General features: G+C 40.9%; 1 protein-coding gene across 2 annotated transcripts in view; it reads right to left on the minus strand.

Moving 5' to 3' along the window:
• Nucleotides 1-19,701, minus strand: part of Specc1 (sperm antigen with calponin homology and coiled-coil domains 1) — a 330,607-nt gene that overhangs the window by 93,382 nt on the left and 217,524 nt on the right. Inside the window, exons 8-9 of one of the 2 annotated variants that reach the window (XM_008825314.3) lie at nt 6,158-6,303; nt 4,993-5,093 (exon numbers count right to left, since the gene is read on the minus strand). In XM_008825314.3, coding sequence (XP_008823536.1) covers nt 4,993-5,093; nt 6,158-6,303 — 247 coding nt within the window. Of the gene's footprint in view, nt 1-4,992; nt 5,094-6,157; nt 6,304-13,291; nt 14,274-19,701 lie in introns of those variants that run through there. The other variant, XM_017795771.2, reaches the window with a different exon arrangement.

Genomic DNA, 19,701 nt, shown 5'->3' on the forward strand with positions numbered 1-19,701 from the left:
AGGAATGCTTTGGTTCAGGCTCTTCTGGCTTTCATAGTTTGCGCTGAAAAGTCAGCTGTAATCCTAATGGGTTTTCCTTTATATGTGACTTGTTTCTCTTTTGTAGCTTTCAGTAGTGTCTCTTTGTTTCGTACGTTTAGTGTTTTTACTATGATGTGCTGTGGAGAGTTTCTTTTCTGGTCCTGTCTGTTTGGTGTTCTATATGCTTCTTGTATTTGTATGGGCATGTCTCTCTTTAATTTTGGGAAATTTTCTTCCACGATTCTGTTGAAGATCTGGTCCATGCCATTATCTTGGGATTCTTCTCCTTCCTGTATGCCTATGATTCGTAAGTTTGGTCTTTTTATGGTGTCACACAATTCCTGCATATTCCATTCTTGTGATTTCTTAAATTTTTCATAATCTTTGCTTGAGTGGTCTAGTTTGTCCACTTTATCTTCCAGTCTTGATACTCTGTTTTCCATTTCGTTCATCCTATTGGTGAGGCTTTCTCCTGTCGATTCTAATTGGCTTACTGAGTGTTTCACTTCCTTCTTCATTTCAGCCTGAATCATCTTCAATATTTCTAGCTCTTTTCTGAATTCATTCAGAAGTTTATCTCTATCATCCTTCAGTTCTTTGATTTCTTTGTGTGTTCTTTAAATTCACTGAATTCTTTTATCATGTTTATAATTGTTCTTTTGAGTTCCATGTCCTGCATTATCTCTAGGGGGTTCTCATTGTACTCCTCTAGAGGACTATTGGTATTTGGTGGGGATATGTTATTTTGGTTTTTCATGATATTATTTTTTCTCTGTGATTTTGACATGTGAATTTCTTTTGTAGTTTCTGATTCTTGTGTGACATTCAAGCCTTCAAGTTTAGGTATGCTTTCTGTGACCTTTATGTGTCTTTGTGGTTTACTTTTTTGGGCACGAAAAGCTGGTTCATCTAAGCTTCCTGTTCTCTCTTTTGATTTTATATTGGAGTGGCCAGATTGCTTTTGTCTTCAGGAGTTCCCACAGAGGCCCAAGTCAGATGAGGATCAGATGCTCTCAGGCTTTCTCCTAAGGTCTGGATCCCTCCAGGAAAGATTTTGGCCTCAGAAATTTGGGGGTTGGACTGGCCTGGGAGCAGGGCCCAGGAAAGATGCTGGTCTCGGGTAGCTGGTGTCCGTGCCACCCAGAGATGCAAAGGGAGATGGGGGCAGGAAGAGGCCCCAAGGGCCCCTGGGGACTGCACTGAGGAACTGGGTTGGTCTCAATGCAAAGGATCAGGAAGCAGAAAGGTCAGCCCTGGTGTTCAGGAAAGAGGCTGGTGGGTTGTAAGCCCAGGGAAGTAGAGAGAGGTGAGGGCAGGGCCAGGCCCAGTGGGCTCCTGGGGACCCTAGAAGGAACTGGGTTGGTCTGAATGAAAAGGATCAGGAGGCAGTGGTGGTTCCCCGGGTGTCTGGGGCGCCAAGACAAGGAATGGGACAAGGAATGGGACAGAACCCAGGCTAGGAGAGACAGGCGCGGGAGATGGGAGGGTAAATGAGGCTGGGGGAGTCAAGGCACGGAGGGTGCAATCAACTAACCCCAGAGAGAGGCCTGCGGATCGTGCAGGCCCAGGGAAGCAGAGGGCCCATATTCTAATTTTATTTTTTGTATATGAATGTATTGCCTGCATGTGTGTAAGTGCACCTGTGCCATGCAATGCTCATGGAGGTCAGAAGAGCCTGTCCGATTCCCTGGAACTGGAGTTACAGATGGTTGTTAGGTGCCATGTGGGTACTGGGAATTGAACCAGGATCCTCGGTAAGAGCAGCCACTGGTCTTAACTGCTGAGTTATCTGTCCGGCCCTGAGCAGCAAGAATTCTTAACCACTGAGCTATCTTTACAGCCCCATAGGGATATAGCTCTAGCATACAAGAAGCACTGGGTTTAATCTCCACCATAGCAAATATAAATATATACTTATACATAAAAATTTCTGATCTAGGTAATTTATGCCTCCTCTTCTCTTTGTAGCAGCTTTGCCAGAGGTCCATCAATTTAAAAAATCTTTTGAAAAGAACAAACTTCATGCAGAACTCCTCTTAACAAGCTTTTAGCTGAAAGTATGTTAGCAAGAAAATCAAGTTTTGCTTCATGGAAAGCATCTTTTTGTGTTCACCTTTGAGGGGTCTTTTCACTAGGCACAGAAATCTAAAAGAGCAGCTGTTTTCTTTCAGCCTTTCAGTTGCTGCTCTGGCTTCTGGCTTCCATCATTTTAATGGAGAAGGTGGATGTCATCATCTCCCCACCCCTTATAAAGTGCCTTCTTTTTGTTTCTAGTAGATATGGCTTTCTTTGTACTTATCTTGCTTGGGTGCATTATCACCTCTTGAATCTGAGTCCTGACATTTTTTCATCAGTTCTGGGAATTCTTGGTTATTCTCTCTTCACAGATCTCTATTCCTACCTGTTCTTTTCCCCTGGGGACTCTGAGGGCACAGCAAATCTTTCATTCTGCCCATTAGTCTATGTCCTTTTCTATCATTTCTATCCTTCTTACTTTGTGTGCTTCAGCTTGAATATTTCTGCTGACCTGTAGGCAGCTCCTTGAGCCTCCCTAATAACTGTCTAGTTTATAACTAAATAAATGCATTTGAGTATTATTTATTTATTTATTTATTTATTTATTTATTTATTTATTTATTTTGGTCTTTTTGAGACAGGGTCTCCCTGTAGACCTAGGTGTCCTGGAACTCACTATGTAGAAGATCAGGGTGGCCTTGAACTCAGAGATCTGCCTGTCTCTGCCTCCTGAGTGCTGGGACTAAAGGCGTGTGCCACCACACCTGGCCTTGAGTATTTTTGAGTCATGGATTTTTTTTTTTTTTTTGAGACAAGGTCTCAGTATGTAGCCCTGGTTGGCCTGGAACTGGCTAAGTAGACCAGGCTGGCCTTGAACTCAGAGATTCGCCTGCTTCCGCTTCGTGAGTGCTGGGAGCAAAGGTGTGTACCACCATGTCTAGCCTAAGTTATGGAATTTTTAGTGGGTTCTTTTTTTTAACAATTGTGGGTTTGTGCTGATAATCACTTTACCATTTATTCTCTTGACTACATTTATCTCAGTTGTTTTAAAGTCTGTGAATAATACCATCATTATGTGGATCTGCTATGCTTATTTCTGTTGTTTATTATTCCTTTTAGTCATTTGCTGTCATTTATTTGTGTTCCTGAAATTTTCTGAAATGACCACAGGACTCTACTTGAAAAAGTGCATATACAACCTGAGGTTCTGCCCATCTCCTTCCCAGTATTCACCTGCTTCCAGGAGATGGAAGAGGTGGGGAAAGAGACCTAGATCCATCTTCTGCTTCTGTGGGCTTTAAAACATCTTCAATAAAAGGCTTCTTTGATACTAAAGAATATTTTAATAAGCTAATAGAAAGATGTAAAGCAAAACCTCTTAAAGTCATAAAGGAAAACACTGCATACAGTGTTTTCTTCAGTAAAAACATTTCAGTAAAAAATTTTCTTCAATAAACAATGTTTTAAGATAAAATAGTAGCACTATGGGGGCTGGAGAGATGGCTCAGTGATTAAGAGCATTGGCTGCTCTTGCAGCACCCATATGGTGGCTAACAATCATCCCTGACTCCAGTTTCAGTGGATCCGATGCCCTCTTCTGACCACTGCAGGTGTTGCATGACATGGGTTTACTTACATACATGCAGGCATTACACTCATACACATAAAATAAAAACAATTAATAAAATATATTTTTAAAAAAAGATAAAATGGTAACACTGCATATGAAAACCAATGTTAAAGAGTAGAATACATCAAGGTGTCTTTCTTTAGTAATACACTTTCCATTTCTAGGAATGAATTTCTAGAGTTTTGAAGACTAGCTCCCTCAGCTTAATTGCAGTCCCTTTGTTCATTATGATAAGAGACGAAAATATTAAAGGGCATGCTTTCTAAATTCTCTTAAGGCTTGGTTCACCAAGTGACCTGGCTTCTGTCAGACAGGCCCATTGTTGGAAACTCTGGAAGGTGCCGGGTTTGGGAGGCTGTAACAGGTACCCTCCTGTCACTTCTGCTGGCAGCAAGGCTATGGATGATTTGGTTTTTTGTTACAGAGGAAAAGAGGTTCTGGTGTCTGACCCTACAGCCTTATGGGTATTATGAGGCAGTGGTCCTCGACAAGGTCTTGGTGAAACATGCCCTGGCAAAAACAGAAGTTCCTTTGATGGTTCAATTTGAGATGTCTGAAAACTCTTCCTGAACACTCAGTGAATCTTCAGTTATCTCTTCTAGCCCTTCAAGTACCAAAACCTTTTAATTAAAGCTAATAAACTAGAGCAATTTTCAGTATTTGGAAATGAATCCTGATATGCTCTCATAAGAAATAGTCCCTTAAGAGGTCAAATGTTTTTGTAAGACCTTCGCTGTATTGTTTGTGCAATAAGTTAAATCTAAAACAACCTAAATGTCCATCAAGAGTGACTAAACAAATCCCAAGTGCTGGGATTAAAGGCATGCATCACCATGCCCTGCTCAGGTGCAGCCTTTAAAAAAAAATATTTTGGGCTGGGAAGCAGAGGCAGGTGGATCTCTGTGAGTTCGAGTTCGAGGCCAGCCTGGTCTACATAATAAATAGTTCCACATCAGCTGGGGCTACAGGGAGACCCTGTCTCAAAAAACCCCCCAAACAACAACAACAACAACAACAACAACAACAAAACCCAAGAATATTTCGCCATATAATGATATGTAAAGGTCTCTAATATATTTATTTGTTCAAAAATATTCAGTGAGCTTCTATTGTGAAATGACTGTTGTCACCCATTGTTCTAGCCGACAGGAGCAGGCAAAATACCAAAAGATCTGCTATCACAAGGCTTACACTTATGCCATAGTGCAAGGAGAGCTGGAGTGTAATCCAACTCAAAAGCCCTCCTTCCTCCACATGCACACACCTGTATGTATAAAGAACATCTAGACGGCTGCACGGAGGCTGTCTCAGGCCTCTTCTCATACCTGTATCGGAGAAACGGCAGCTGCTGGCGCAGTCCTCACTGGGATTCCACTTAGGGGACTTCTGGGAGTCTTATGAACAGAAATATTCTGTCCAGATCCACCTGCCAAGAAAAGGTTGGAACATATATGTTTGATCCAGTTCAAGATTTCAAATAATAGTTTTTGATTTGTTATTCTTTTTTGGTGACTTAACTATCCTATGAGGTTTACTGTAACATTACTTTATTTTCCTTTTTGGCTCTGGATTACAGTTGAACTGGGGAAATGAAAGGGAGGAGTTAGTTGAGTGAGGGTTGGATCTTAGAAGTAGGCTATCTGAGGAAGAGGAAGACGCATGTGATAAGGCTCCTCTAGGGAAAAACAACAGGGAAATTCAGGCACAAATCATTACTGTTGAATCAGGCTCTATCTGCAGACTGACTCACTGGGTTTCCTGCCTCTCAGAAATGTGGATGCTAATCTTAATCTTATTTAGCTGCAAACTATTTTAGCAGAGACAACAAACACACCCTAGAATTCACTACTGCTCCAGTTCTCCAACACAATGTACATGTCTCTATTATGATTTATTATATTTTTGTGTACACATAAAGCATGAGCGTATAATTGCCTCATATATGCAAGATGCATGAGTAAAGGGCAATTGTGAGTTAGCCAGTCTATTCCAGAAGAAAGCTGGTCACAAACCCAAGATCAGAAGAAACAGAGAAATCAGTGGAAAAGCTTACATGCAAGAGCACATGGAAAGAGAAAGTCTAATAGCACATTGCAAAGTGAAGAGGACTAGGAGTCGAATGCTTACAGGTGAGCATTTTCTAGATGAAGCTGCTGGATAGCTTTACTAATTCTCAGAAGACAGGAAGAAGGCAAAGAGTAGGGCTATGCAAGTAACAGCTATATGAGGCAGAAAATTAAGGAAGGGGGCATGACAGGAACCAGAGTGAGGCAAGGGGTGAAAAGTGGACCTTGCATTTGTATTACCCAAGGGCCAGACTCTCCATTGTGGCCTCACAGCCTCACACACACAGTGGCTGCAGGAGGTATGCTCTACATTGAGCTCTGTGATTCTAGCAATTTGGGCCAGTGTGGAGCAGAAATAGGCTTGATATGTGGGCCAGGGTTTGAACGTATAGTTTTGCTTATGGAAAAAGAAAAGATTAAATACCTGGGTGTCCCAGATCAAATGACTTGATCAGTGACTTTACAGTGGTTGCAGAGTCAGAAGGCGCTGAAGATGTTCGGTTGACATAGATGCCACGCCACCGGCCAGCAGCATCGACTTCTGAGGGCTCCGACTCTTCATTCATAGGTCTGTATAGCAAAGAGCACATAAAATTGAAAAGGTGGAGGATTTTGAGGGGAGTGAATGGACACACAAGGAAACAAAACAAATGTGGACAGAATACACAAAAGCTGGAAGGGAATCCTTAATTTACGATCCGTTTTCTGTATTTTTAGGAAATAAACTAGGTACTGCTCTCAATTTTTTATATTTTCTTAGGAAATGGTCAGAATATGTTTACAAGTAGAATGATATTATCTCTAAATAAAAATATATGACTATACTCTGCACATGTGAAAAAAGCATAAGTAAGTGCTATTTATCAACAAATATTGCCTTTACTGTAAATGGAGGATACAAGGGGCTGGAGTGCTGGCATGTGTTCCAAAGCTCATGCAGCATGCTCAGAGCTGAGAAACGGGAAATCTCAAGACTATCATTCGGCTATGGGTTTGGATGTGATTTAAGATCCCCAGCAGAAAGGCCTGGGCAAGACCTACTGTAGGACCTGAGTTAGGGTGAAAGCCAGGACACAGGGCATTCACTAGTGACACAAATTGTAGTGGACACAAGGTGTTTCTACAATTGGGAGCCATAACTGGAACCTTCCAGACAGGCAGGCAACCTGATTCTAAGGTTCCCATCAAGGTGGAGGCAGCAGGTCTCCTGGTGGTCCAGTTCTGGGTTGTAACTTCAGAAAGCTGTTCCTGGAACTCAGACTACAGTCTGTCCAGTTATCTCAACAGTTCTGCAAGTTATTTAATACCTTTCTGCCTAAGCCAACTAGAGTGAAATCCATTACATACACCAGAGTCCTGCCTCAAATGCTTCTTGCCCTCTGAGTAAGAATGGAAGTTCTGAGTGAGGTGAAACTTCTACTCATGCAAATTCTCTAGTATGTTCTCTGTGTGGTTTCTAAATACCAGCATACACTCATAGGGGAGACTTTTAAAGACAAATCATATGATTCAGCTCTCTCATGTGTGGCTTCCTTATCTAGAGGATTTTAGGATGTCATTTAATCTCCTTGTGAATGAGCCAACCTCCCAGTTGCTAAGTCACTGCTGTTTTTATTGTATCATATTGCCATAGCTGTTTTGCAAGATGACGGATTTATGAGAGTGGCCCAAGAGTATTTCTGGAAGTATATTTTAATAAGGTCAGTGGAAGTTTAAAATATTTATTTCCTGATTTTTTTTCCTGAAATTAATCTAGCTACTCATAAGCTTCTGCAGCTGAATTTATTTGACCTTCATTCTGGTAGTTTTCTTCCATCTTTTGGCAATCAGCACAGACAGAATAAACTTAAATGAGGCAGTACTAAAAACCCTTAACCAGCCAGGCGTGGTGGCGCGTGCCTTTAATCCCAGCACTTGGGAGGCAGAGGCAGGCGGATCTTTGTGAATTCAAGGCCAGCCTGGTCTACATAGTGAGTTCCAGGACAGCTGGGGCTACAGGGAGACCCTGTCTCAAAAATACCAACCCCCCCCTCAAAAAAAACTCCTTAACCCATTCTCCCCTATACTCTTGACTACACAGCCTTCATTTTTGAGGGAGAAAAAAAAAAATCAGCAAACAGAAAATGTCTTTAGAAGAAACTACCAGGCATTTTAGACACTGCAGGGACCTGGATTCTTTTTCAAAACATAATTTAAAAAATATCTTCTGTATTATTTTTATTTTATGAGTGTATGGCTTGTATGTGTGTAAGTGCACCTGTGTCATGCAATGCCTGCAGAGTCAGAAGAGGGTGTCGGATCCCCTGGAACTGGAGTTATGGACTGTTGTTAGCCGCCATGTGGGTGATGGGAATCGAACCCGGGTCCTCTGCAAGAGCAGCCAGTGCTCTTAATTGCTAAGCCATCTCTCTAGCCCTCTTAAAACATAACTTTAAAAGATCTGTCGCAAGGAAGTAGTTGTTGTACTCCCCTTTGTGTTACTCGGTATAAAAGCAGATGGTAAGCGAGGTGTGATACTGTGACCTGCAGTCCTAGCTCAGGAGGTCAAGTCAAGAAGATCACTTGAGCTCAGGAGTTTGAGGCTAGCCTGGGCAACATGGCAAGATTTCATCTCAAAAGAGGAGGTGGGGGGAGGAAAAATCCATTTTTAAATATGCAGGAAAAGTTTTGAAACCAGGTTAGATATGAATAGGAAAAAAGAATCTCTTATTTTTGTGCAGCAAGTCTCAAGAAGGTCATCAATAAACAGTGGACCACCATTCCACTCCATGTAAATTGTTTATCATCAAAGAGCCTCTAAGGGAGTTCACTTAAAAAAAATTTTTTTTTCAAGAGAGGGTTTCCCTATAGCCCCAGCTGGCCTGGAGCTTACTATGTAGACCAGGCTTGCTCCATCTCAGAGATCTGCCTGCCTCTGCCTACCTTGAAAATCTAAGTCACCAAAAGCACAGTTTCTACAGATTATAAAACACGATCACATACCAACATTCCACTGCTCAGAAGTCTAACATGTTAGTTTTCCCTACAGCAGTTAGTGGTCTGTTCTTTTCCTCAGCTGCATCTTGCACGAAATGGCTACCCTCTGCTTAGAAGTCCCATCTGTTACCTGTTCCCCATATATAAAACTATAATAGTAATTAACAAAATATATATGTGTATGATTTATCTCCACTAGTATATGCCAGGAACAGTAACATGTCATAAACTGAAAATCGTTTTAATCCTACCTAGCACTGGGCAAGCTGAGGCAGGAGTTCATGAGTTTGAGGCCAGTCTGAGATACAATGAGACCCTGTCTCAACAAACAAAATTATGTTGCTCAGGCTGGGATGCAGCTCAGTTGAGAGTGCCTGCCTAGCATGCTCAAAGCCCTGGGTTCAATCCCTAGCACTACATAAACTAGGTGTGGTGGTACATGCCTGTAATCCCAGCATTTTAGAGGTACAAGCAGAAGGATCAGAGTTCAGGCCAGCCTGGGTTAGGTCTCCAAAAACAAAAACAAAGAAACTATGTTGCTTAATTTTCTGCAAAATCCATGCGTTACTATTCCTTAATTTCCAAGGAAATTTTGACAAAGTTATGGTTCTTAAGTGATGAATCTGGGTTGTAGATTGAGCTCTGTGGGTGTACCTTTGTCAAATTTCCTTTAATAGGAGAACATTCTGGGAGAGGCATACATATGTCTTCTGAAATTTTTTAATGATATACGTAAGGGGCTGGAGAGATGGCTCAGAAGTTAAGAACACTGGCTGCTCTTGCAGAGGGCCTGGATTCGAATCCCAGCACTCACATGGTGGCTAATCACCACCACAAACCTACCTCCAGTTCCAGGCCCTCTTCTGACCTTCGAGGGCACTTCACAAATGGGTGCACTTACATACATGCAGGCAATATACTTATACACATAAAAATAATAAACATTTTTAAAATGTACTTTAAAAAAAAAGGCCACCAATATTTATTTCAGTACCCTTTTAATTCAGGAATTTGTTTAAAAGACGTAGCAACCCATAATCTGAGAACAGGAAGCTGGAGGTCACATGTCCTGGTGTATGAATGCAAAGGGTAATTAATGGGCATGCTTGTTAGCAGGTAGCATTTCCTATCAACTACTGCAAGACATGTGTTATCCACTGTTTTAGGTCATAATTTAAACAAATGTATACAAGTATCTGTAGTTACTTGCTCCTTTGAATTTTCATCTAATTTGTCTAATTCATGGCTTCATTTGTCTAATTCAAGAGCAGAGCCTTCACATGATTAATTTTCTGTACCACTTGGTGGCACTACTTGTTTCAATCTAAGTGCAGGTAGGCTCTTGCATACTATATGATTCCTGAAGTACTCAAACATTAACTCCACTTGAGAAATGTCACATCACATCACTTCTCCTTTCACAACTGGCAGATTGTCTGTGAAGAGGATGGTCCTGCCAACTACATGTTTACACTGCTAGGCTTGAGCAATCAGAATAAAGCCTGGCTCTGGGCCTCTCACAGTGCTGTTGGGGACTTCTTATGACCCCTCTGCCCATCTGGTTTTCAGGCTTTCAGTCTAGCCACTGAAGTTTGTTGCTTTTGTGTCCTGGTTCCATGCCTTTCTTATTCTATGCCCTTACCTGGAATGTCATTTTCTGAAAATACTTCTTATTTTTTAATATTTTATTTAGCCAGGCATGGTGGTGCAGGCCTTTAATCCCAGCACATGGAAGGCAGAGACAGGCAGATCTCTGTGAGTTCAAGGCCACCTGATCTACATAGTGAGTTCCAGACCAGCTGGGGCTACAGGGAGACCTTATATCAAAACAACCAAAAAAAAAAGATTTTTTTAAAAATTTTGTGTGTATGAGTATATTGCCTGCATGTATCTAAGTGCACCCATGTTGTGCAATGCCCGTAGAGGTCAGAAGAGGGCATTGGCTCCCCTGGAACTGTAGTTATAGAAGGTTGCATACTGGGAATTGAATCCTGGTTCTCTGCAAGAGCAGTCAGCAATCTTAACCGCTGAGTCATCATCTCTCCAGTCCATGAAAATACTTCTTAATGTTTTAAATAAATCTAAAAGAAGTCTGTTGCTCTTATTATATGACAGCAATTATGAAGTATTTGATCTCAGGTGTCAAACACACTATTCTGAATTTCACTTTCCAATTTCAGCACTAACATACAGAACAAGAAAAACAAACTGGGTGAAGTGATAAGTTAAATGCATCTTACTTTCCATATACCATCAAAAATAATCATAGAAACAGTAAAATGTCTTTGCATCAGCAGTGGAAATTTAAAAAGGGTACCATCATCATGACTTCAACTTTGAGGAATTTTCACTACCCAGAGAGTAAGTGTGTGTTGGGGAGGTAAGGGGAGTACAAAGGACTTTGCCCCAATTCCCTTCCAAAGAAAATGAAGATAAGGGAATACCCTGCTAGTATCCCCTACTCTACAGGGCCAGGACTGGAGAGGCACATGAAGCCCCAAGAGCATGCAGCATGTCCTTACAGAGGATCAGGGACATGAACACTGAGCTGTCTGAGGGTCCAGGGTCGGATTATCCCACACAAAGGCAACAGGATAAGGAAGAGGTCAGGAAAAGCCAGGGAATGTATCTAACACAGACAATGCTGAGCAAAGCAGACCCAGGTAGGTGGCTTCCATGTTCCAATTTCTCCAGAGAAGAAACTACACACAGAGGAATTTCTCTTACTGGGCACCTACTCCTTCTACACAATACTTAAGCTTCAACTTACTTTAGAGAGCCTATCCTCTAGTTTATGATAGGAGTACATGATCTGAACATCAGTAGGCAAGGTAGATACATCCAAGCAAAACCTACAGTTACAGGCCCTGACATATCCTTATCTATTTAAGCAAGAGTCTGTGGTGAACAGAAACATGTCTTGATATAAAAATATTAAAAAATAAAACCAGGCATGGTGGCACACACCTGTAGTCCCAGCACTTAGAAGGCAGAGGCAGGTGGATCTTTGTGAGTCCAAGGCCAGCCTGGTCTACGTAGTGAGTTCCAGGCCAGCTGGGAGCTACAGGGAGACCCTATTTCAAAAAGACCAAAAAAAAAAAAAAAATTTAAAGTCCTAATCTATGAAAATACTTCATAAAATGAAAATTTCATTTACGAGAGAACAGAAATTTGCAAGTTTATGAAAGGAAATGGACAGTTGGTAGCATCCACCTTAAAAGAAGGAAAAAAAACCAATAAAATATGACAATTTCATTTGAGACAGGGTCTCACATAGTTTGGGCTGACCTTAAACTCATTATATAGCCAAGGATGACCTTGAGTTCTTGATCTTCTTGATATCCCCTCCCAAGTGCTGGGATTAGAAGCATGCAGTACCATGCCCAGCAAGAAGACAATTTCAAATGAAAGGCTAAGCTTTAAAACATATATAAACAATATAATAATCCCATTAAAATATTCCGAAGCATAGCCTGGCATGGTGGCACACGCCTTTAATCCCAGCACTCAGGAGGCAGAGGCAGGCAGATCTCTGTGAGTTCAAAACCAGCCTGGTCTACATAGTGAGTTCCAGGACAGCTGGGGCTACAGGGAGACCCTGTCTCAAAAAGACCAAAAAAAAATATATATATATGCACATATATATATTCCGAAGCAAAACTAAACTAACTCCAAAGGAGAAGGGCACACTTGGGAAGGCCTCCCTGAGTACAGATGAACAATGAAAAGATGATGCTTCCATTCAATGGGAAAGAAATATTTAATTATTAAATGGTTCTGGTTTGATGAGCTATGCACCTGGAAGAAAAAAAACTCTTATGTCATATCAGATTCAGTAAACAGAGGTTGATCAAATGTCTGAGTGTGAATGTCCACAAATGTGCAAAATAGGTGAAGAAAACTTGAGAAACTATTTACAACTACTAGGTAGAAGAAATCTTAAACACAAACAAAACCCCAAGAAACAATGAAGGAAAATGCAAACAGATCCTATTCTATAACAACATGAAGGGCTAGAAGTGTGGAGGAGTGCTCACCTATACACACAAGACCCTATGTTCAATTCCCAGCATAATAAAACAAGGAAGTTTCCGAAATTATATTCAGGCAAAACAAAATTCATAAAGGCCCTGAAGAAATGTCATCAGTGATTAAAATTCAAACCACAGAAAATTCAAATAGCATTTATTTAGTCCTTCTTAAACATTCCACAGTACCCAGGGTAAAGACAGATCAAAACAGAGGTACAAATAATGGTGCACTTTAAGTTGAGGTTTTATTTTTCTTATTGTTATATCTGAAAATACTCAGCAAGTCAACTTAAAATCATCCTAAGAAATCTCAATCCAAACTGACGATCTCACAGAACACAAATTTCAGTCCCACTCGGAAAAGTCCAGCTAGTGTCTGAATTATTTTTACAGAAGACACCAAAGTCTTTTCTTTCTCACACAAAGCTAAATTTTTCTAATAAATCTGTTTTCTCAAAGCTAATACCTCAAAATGTCTTCCTGAGTTTAAGAAGCATTTCCAATCTTAATTTTCTTTTTATTAGAGTAACTCTTGTCTTTTCTTTCACATGATGTAGTAAGAAATGCTACATGGAAATACTGCAGGCTGCTCCCCATATGACAAGTACAGTAGACTTTTGCCTGATGGATGTGCTTAAGATACAGATCTTCACAAACGTATGCACTTCCAAAAGTTAAAAATCACATGTGGAATTCTGGATCACTCTGAGTTGTACACTTTTGCATTAAAAGTCTTAAGTTTCCAGGGTGAGTTTCATTCACGAGGCTGTTTGTTGTAAGTTGTCCTTCATTACTTGCAGTTAGGTTTGCACTGGCACTGTCCCCTAACTATTCATGCCCTTTGTCATCAACAGGTGCTTATGGTTAGCCCATCAAAGATTCTGGAAATCAACCAAAGCTGAGTGGCAGCTTGTTTCAGATGAGGTAATGGAATGAGACCCCAGCTTTAAAAAGGCTCAAGGAAGCCTCAATGTCAGGAGCAGAACTTTCTAACTTCTCCAGACTAAGGCATCATGCAGATGGCTTCTTATTTTGCTTTAAGTAGTGTGAATTCCAGGATTGCTGGATCCCATGTTCAAAGGGTAGCATCAAAGTAACTACCAGGAGGCAGAACCCACAGCACAGGCCCCATTTGCCAACACCTGGAACTTGCTAATGCCACTTCTCTCTGAATACTCTAGTTGCATAAAAAAAAAGTTGTTTCACAAGACTTGCATTGTTTTTTTTTTTTTTTCAGAACTTCAGTTTATTCTCAAAAAAAAGAGAGAGAATGCTGAATCTTCTGAGGGAAAAAAAGAGGGAGACATCTTTGAACATGTGATCATGCAGTGGGTTGATTCCAACATGTAGGGAAAAAGCTAAAGAAACTTTGTAACAACTGGAATAGGAGACAAGTGAGCTCTTTACACTGTGGAAATCTCTCCTCTACAGGTGCCCCCTTTCATATAGAAATGGCAGTAGTTTCCAGTCATGGCAAGGGCTGGGCTGTCTTTCTTCCACCAATTGCTCTGCTAGCTGACAGAGACCATGGAGCTGTGAAGATAGAAATGGAAGGGAAGGCTGGTAAAGGAGTTACAGGCAACGGGATCTTTGTTTATGAACACAAGAACTACCAGTTTATGCTGCCCCTCAGGGAGGCGTTCATGTTCAGAATATGACTACCATGTTTTCATTCCTATTTTTGTAGTTTTTTCTTTTGGAAGTCAATGTTTTGGACAGAGAAAATGTCAACGATTTCAAAATTCAATTACTCGGCTCCTTCCACCAGAAATCCAAGAACTGAAGTGGAGCCTGACGTTTACAGAGAAGTTCATGTTTCCCTCCACTGTCAAGGTGAAAAACAAAACAAAATATTTCTTTTACTATTCCAGTCTAGAAATTCTAAAGGCTTAAGGGAAGCACATATCTGCATTTCCCAAAATAAAACTGTAAATAGAGGGAATAAGGAGGCATAGGTAGCCCTTATAATAATATTCAAGTGCACAAATTATGCTTGCTGGGGTAAGAGCATAAGAAAGGACCAATTTCTCCTTTAAGGGTCAAATGAAATGCCAGTGGCCCCACCAGTGCTAAGGCAAATAAGAAACTGCTGAGGAATGCCCATAGGCATTGGTCTCCAGCAGGGCCTGATATTCAGCATCCCAGAGTTCCAAGAGGCACCTTTGTCACCCAAGAACATAATACCTCCAACTTGTGCACTTCCCTTCCAGCAGCAGCTATAGAAAGAACATTTGTTGAGCGACTGTGAGATGTTAGAGCTCTAAGAACGACACAGGGCTGCACAGGCACACACAGCGGATGTTAGTGCATGACGTAGGTGTGTATACTCAGTTAAAAGCCAGTTCCAGCAGAGTCGTGTTTGATAGGCCACCATGCTGCTCACTTCAGTGGGGAAGACATGTGCACTGAGGACAATGTGTAATCCAGGGGGAGATTCACAGCTCAACACACATGAATCTGAGACATCTTATCTTGGAAGCTTATGCTGTTAATCAGAATAAATGTTTGATGTTTCAATAGGCTCTCTTTTTTAGATGTCTTCCCTAGGTGCTTATTGGTGCTATTATGATAAACATTGTAAGAATGGAGCAAGTCATCCTAAGGATAATGGTATTTACTATTTCAGAACAAGAGAAATAAACACACAGAGCATTCCCTGCTCCTGTTCGTGAAGCCCGTGTCTATGTTCTGCTTATCTTTCATTAGATAGGTGTATGTGGCCCATGGAACCCAGATGCAGAGACCTGTGATCTCTATATCTGCCAAACCACAGGACTCAACTTTTTAGGAAAAAGATCTCATGGCTGGTCTTTATTTGTTTTTTTGTTTTTTGAGGTGCTTGGGATTGAACTTAAGAGTCTGGTACATGTTGTACAAGCAGTATGCCTGTGGAGCTACATCCCCAACCCCAGATCTGATGCCTTCATGTCAATGAAAGTTTTCATTTCACTGCCTCTCTGCCTCTTTCTCTCTCTTTAAAAGATTCTTGGGTATGTGTGTTTTTCCTGCATGTGCACTATGTGCATGCTTGGTGCCCATAGAGTCCACAAGAGGGCACTGGATTTCCTGGAACTGGAGTTAACAGCTGTGAGCTGCCATGTGGGTTCTGGGAACCAAACTCCAGTCCTTTGCAATAACATCAAGTACTCTTAACACTGAATCATATCTCCAGTCCCTCAATGCCTGTCTCTTAATTGTCGAAAAATTGAGATGCGGCCATGACTAAGAAACTTATTTACTACTTTTCATCCAGTAATTATATGTCCAGTAAAACATCATTTTCAGGCCCATTTAAACTCTTTTTTTTTTTTTTACTTTTTAAAAATAATTAATTAATTAATTAATTAATTTTATTTTGTTGTCTTTTTGAGACAGGGTCTCAGCTGTCCTGGAACTCCCTATGTAGACCAGGTTGGCCTTGAGCTCACAGAGATCCACCTGCCACTGCCTCCCAAGTGCTGGGATTAAAGATGTGTGCCACTATGCCTGGCAGATAAATAGATAGATAGATAGATAGATAGATAGATAGATAGATAGATAGATAGATAGATAGACATAGATAGATATATAGATATAGATATATAGATAGATATAATTTTATGTATATGAGTGTATTGCCTGCTTGTAGGTAGGTGCACCTGTGTTGTGCAGTATACATGGAGGTCAGAAGAGGGAGTTAGAGCCTCTGGAACTGGAGTTTTGGATGACTTTTAGCTGCCATGTGGGTGCTGGGAATTGAACCCAGGTCCTTTGCAAGAGCAGCCAGTGCTCTAAACCACTGAGCTATCTTTCCTCAGACCCATTTAAAAATAAAACACACATATTAGCTTGTTCAAATTTCCAGAAGAGAAATATCAGGTCTGTAAGTTACAGCTAAGATCTGGAGATGTCCATCCTTGAGGTTCCAAGGATTGCACTGGAGACAACAGGGTTGGTTCCTGGGTTTCTGACTCTACAGAGAAAGGCCAGCTGATCTGGTTAGCCTCAGAACAGGAGAGCTTAAAAGTACCTTGAAACACTGCCTACTCATAACTCCCCATTTAACAGAGGTGGAGAGAGGCAGGGAAGGGGACAGTGCCAGTTGGTGACAAGAATAAGTTTAGAATACCAATATGTTAAGATATGAGGGGACATACATTTACATATGTATTTGAGGGAGCTGTTTGTATGTGTTGTGTATTCATGTGTGCAGGTGTGCTTGCTTGTGCTTGTGCATGTAGAGACCAAAGAAGGATGTCAAGTGTCTTCCTCTATTGAACTCTATCATATTCCCTTGAGACAGGGTCTCTCAATGAACTTGAGGCTTGCTATTCTGGCTAGGCAGGCTGGTCACTGAACTCCTGGGAGATATTTGTCTCTGCCCTCCAACATGGGGTTACAGATGCTTGCATCCATGTCCAGCTATTTCACATGGGTGCTGAGGATTTGAATTCAGGTCTTCATGCTTGTACTGCAGGCTCCCTTACCCACTCAGCCATCTCCCTAGTCCCTTTTTCATGTTTGATTGTTGTAAGATAGAGTCTCATGTAGTTCAGGCTGGCCTCAAATTCATGAAGCCAAAGATGATCTTGATCCTTCTGTCTCTACCTCCCGTGTCTCAAGGGAATACGGTAGAGTGCAATAGAAGAAGACACTTGACATCCTTCTTTGGCCTCTCAAATCTGCTTCAGTTATTCCTTGTTCTTTGTTTATGACTGTATATAAAATTTCTTCTAGAGAAGGGTTAGTGTAGCCAGTTCTACAGCTCTCTTGAAGAATCAAGATTATTTCACAGTCACAACTCTACCCTTTGACTACCAAAAGATGTGAAGTTGTTGTTATTTTTTGGTTATTTTTGTTTTGGTTTGGGAGGATTGTTGTTGTTTATCTTGGGTATTTTGAGACAGGGTCTCCCTGTAGCCCCAGCTGGTCTGAAAGTTGCTATGTAGCCCAATCTGAAAGTTGCTATGTAGCCCAATTTCTTAATTTTATAGAAATCTGCTGGTCTCTGCCTCCTGAGTGCTGGATTAAAGTCATGCATGGCAGGATGTGAATTTTTTCTTTTTGATTGAAGTCAGAAAGAGAATAGGAAAACAAGATTTCCTGGTGTCCCTTACTGAAATGATCACATAGTCCTTCTGTCTGCCTCTGTGTCTATGTTTGTATATTTGTCTTGCTTCCATATTGTGTTTTTTGAAGAACCAAGCCACTGGTAATTCCCCAAATAGCTTAACATCATTTATCCTGACTATAAAAATACCAGCAGGAAGTGGTGGCGTATGCCTATAGTCGCACACGCACACGCACACACACAACCCTTTGAAAACATAATAGGACTAAAGATTATTAATGAGTTTAATAATATCCCACTTTGTTTTGGTTACTGAGTCCTTGGTAGCAAATGTTATTCTTTTTAAAAATATTTTATTATTTTTATTTATTTTTATGTGTATGACTATATTGCCTGCATGTATGTGAGAGCACCCGTGTTGTGCAATGCCTCGGAGGTCAGATGAGGGCTTCAGATTCCCCTGGAACTGGAGTTAAGGATGGTTCGTAACCACCATGTGGGTTCTGGGAATTGAACCCGGGTCCTCTGCAAGAGAAGTCAGTGCTCTTGACCACTGAGCCATCTCTCCAGCCCCTAAACGCTATTCTTTACTCCTACCCAGGCCTGACTCTGTGACGATTCCTTTGAATGTAAACTGGAAGTATGAACTACTAGCCCCATGTTGCAGTCATGCTATGTTTTGGGTGCTCTTACCTTCTCTCAGCTGTGCTTGGAAGACCTCATCAGAGAATGTTCTAAAAATTCTTTGGTTGTGTCTAAATCATGAATGACCCCTGGGTTCTTAGGAGATGACTATCAAAGTGAAACTGAGGACTCGTTTGACTAAGATGGAAACACTAAGTTGCTGTGGGAGCTTTGAGGGTATGGGTTGGTTTCTAGTCTTACTCATGTGGTAGATTCAGGAGGGATCTGGGCCACCAGCAAGTAACTTTCAAATAGCCAATTCTTCAAGGGAGCAGCTTACCAGAGAAGTACAAAATCAGACAAGATTCTATCACTAGCAGCTGTCTGGTGTCCTGCCAAATACAATGACAGTAAGAACCACTCTGAAACCTAATGGTTTTCAGCAACATATCCCTTCTGAATGTTGTCAATTTTAAAGATGTGAAAGATTTTATGATTATAGACTAAGCTGCTAGATAGGGTCATAGGTTTAAAATGTTCTGGAAAATAAAGAGAAACAGTCTGTGTTTAAAAAACAAAACCAAACCAAACTAGGGAGTATAGAACATAACACATGGAGCCTAGAACTATCAGGATACAGGCAGAGGTTTTCTATTACATCAGAGCTGGAGCATGTGCCTAAAAATCTATAACAAGAACCACACATCTCTACAATAATCTTCTTATGGCCATTATAAGGAAAACGCAGAGCTTATTTTTCATAAAACTTAATCTTTAAAATGCTGTACACAGGAAGCAAAGCAAGTTATGGCTTGGTTCTTCAAAAAATACACAATATGGAAGCAAGACGAATACACAAACATAGACACAAAGGCAGACAGAAGGACTATGTGATCATCTCAGTAAGGGACACCAGGAAATCTTGTTTTCCTATTCTCTTTCTGACTTCAATTAAAAAAAAAAAAATCACATCCTGCCATGCATGACTTTAATCCAGCACTCAGGAGGCAGAGACAGGCGGATCTCTAAAATTAAGACTAGATTGGGCTACATAGCAACTTTCAAACCAGCTGGGCTACAGGGAGACCCTGTCTCAAAATACCCAAAATAAACAACAACAATCCCCCCAAACCAAAACAAAAAGAACCAAAAACAAACAAGAAAATTAATCAATCAAACAACTTCACATCTTTTGGTAGTCAAAGGGTAGAGTTGTGACTGTGAAATAATCTTGATTCTTCAAGAGAGCTGTAGAACTGGCTACACTAACCCTTCTCTAGTCTCTAG

This window comes from Nannospalax galili, unplaced genomic scaffold (genome assembly GCF_000622305.1).
Source record: "Nannospalax galili isolate Female #2095 unplaced genomic scaffold, S.galili_v1.0 scaffold530, whole genome shotgun sequence".
NCBI lineage: Eukaryota > Metazoa > Chordata > Mammalia > Rodentia > Spalacidae > Nannospalax > Nannospalax galili.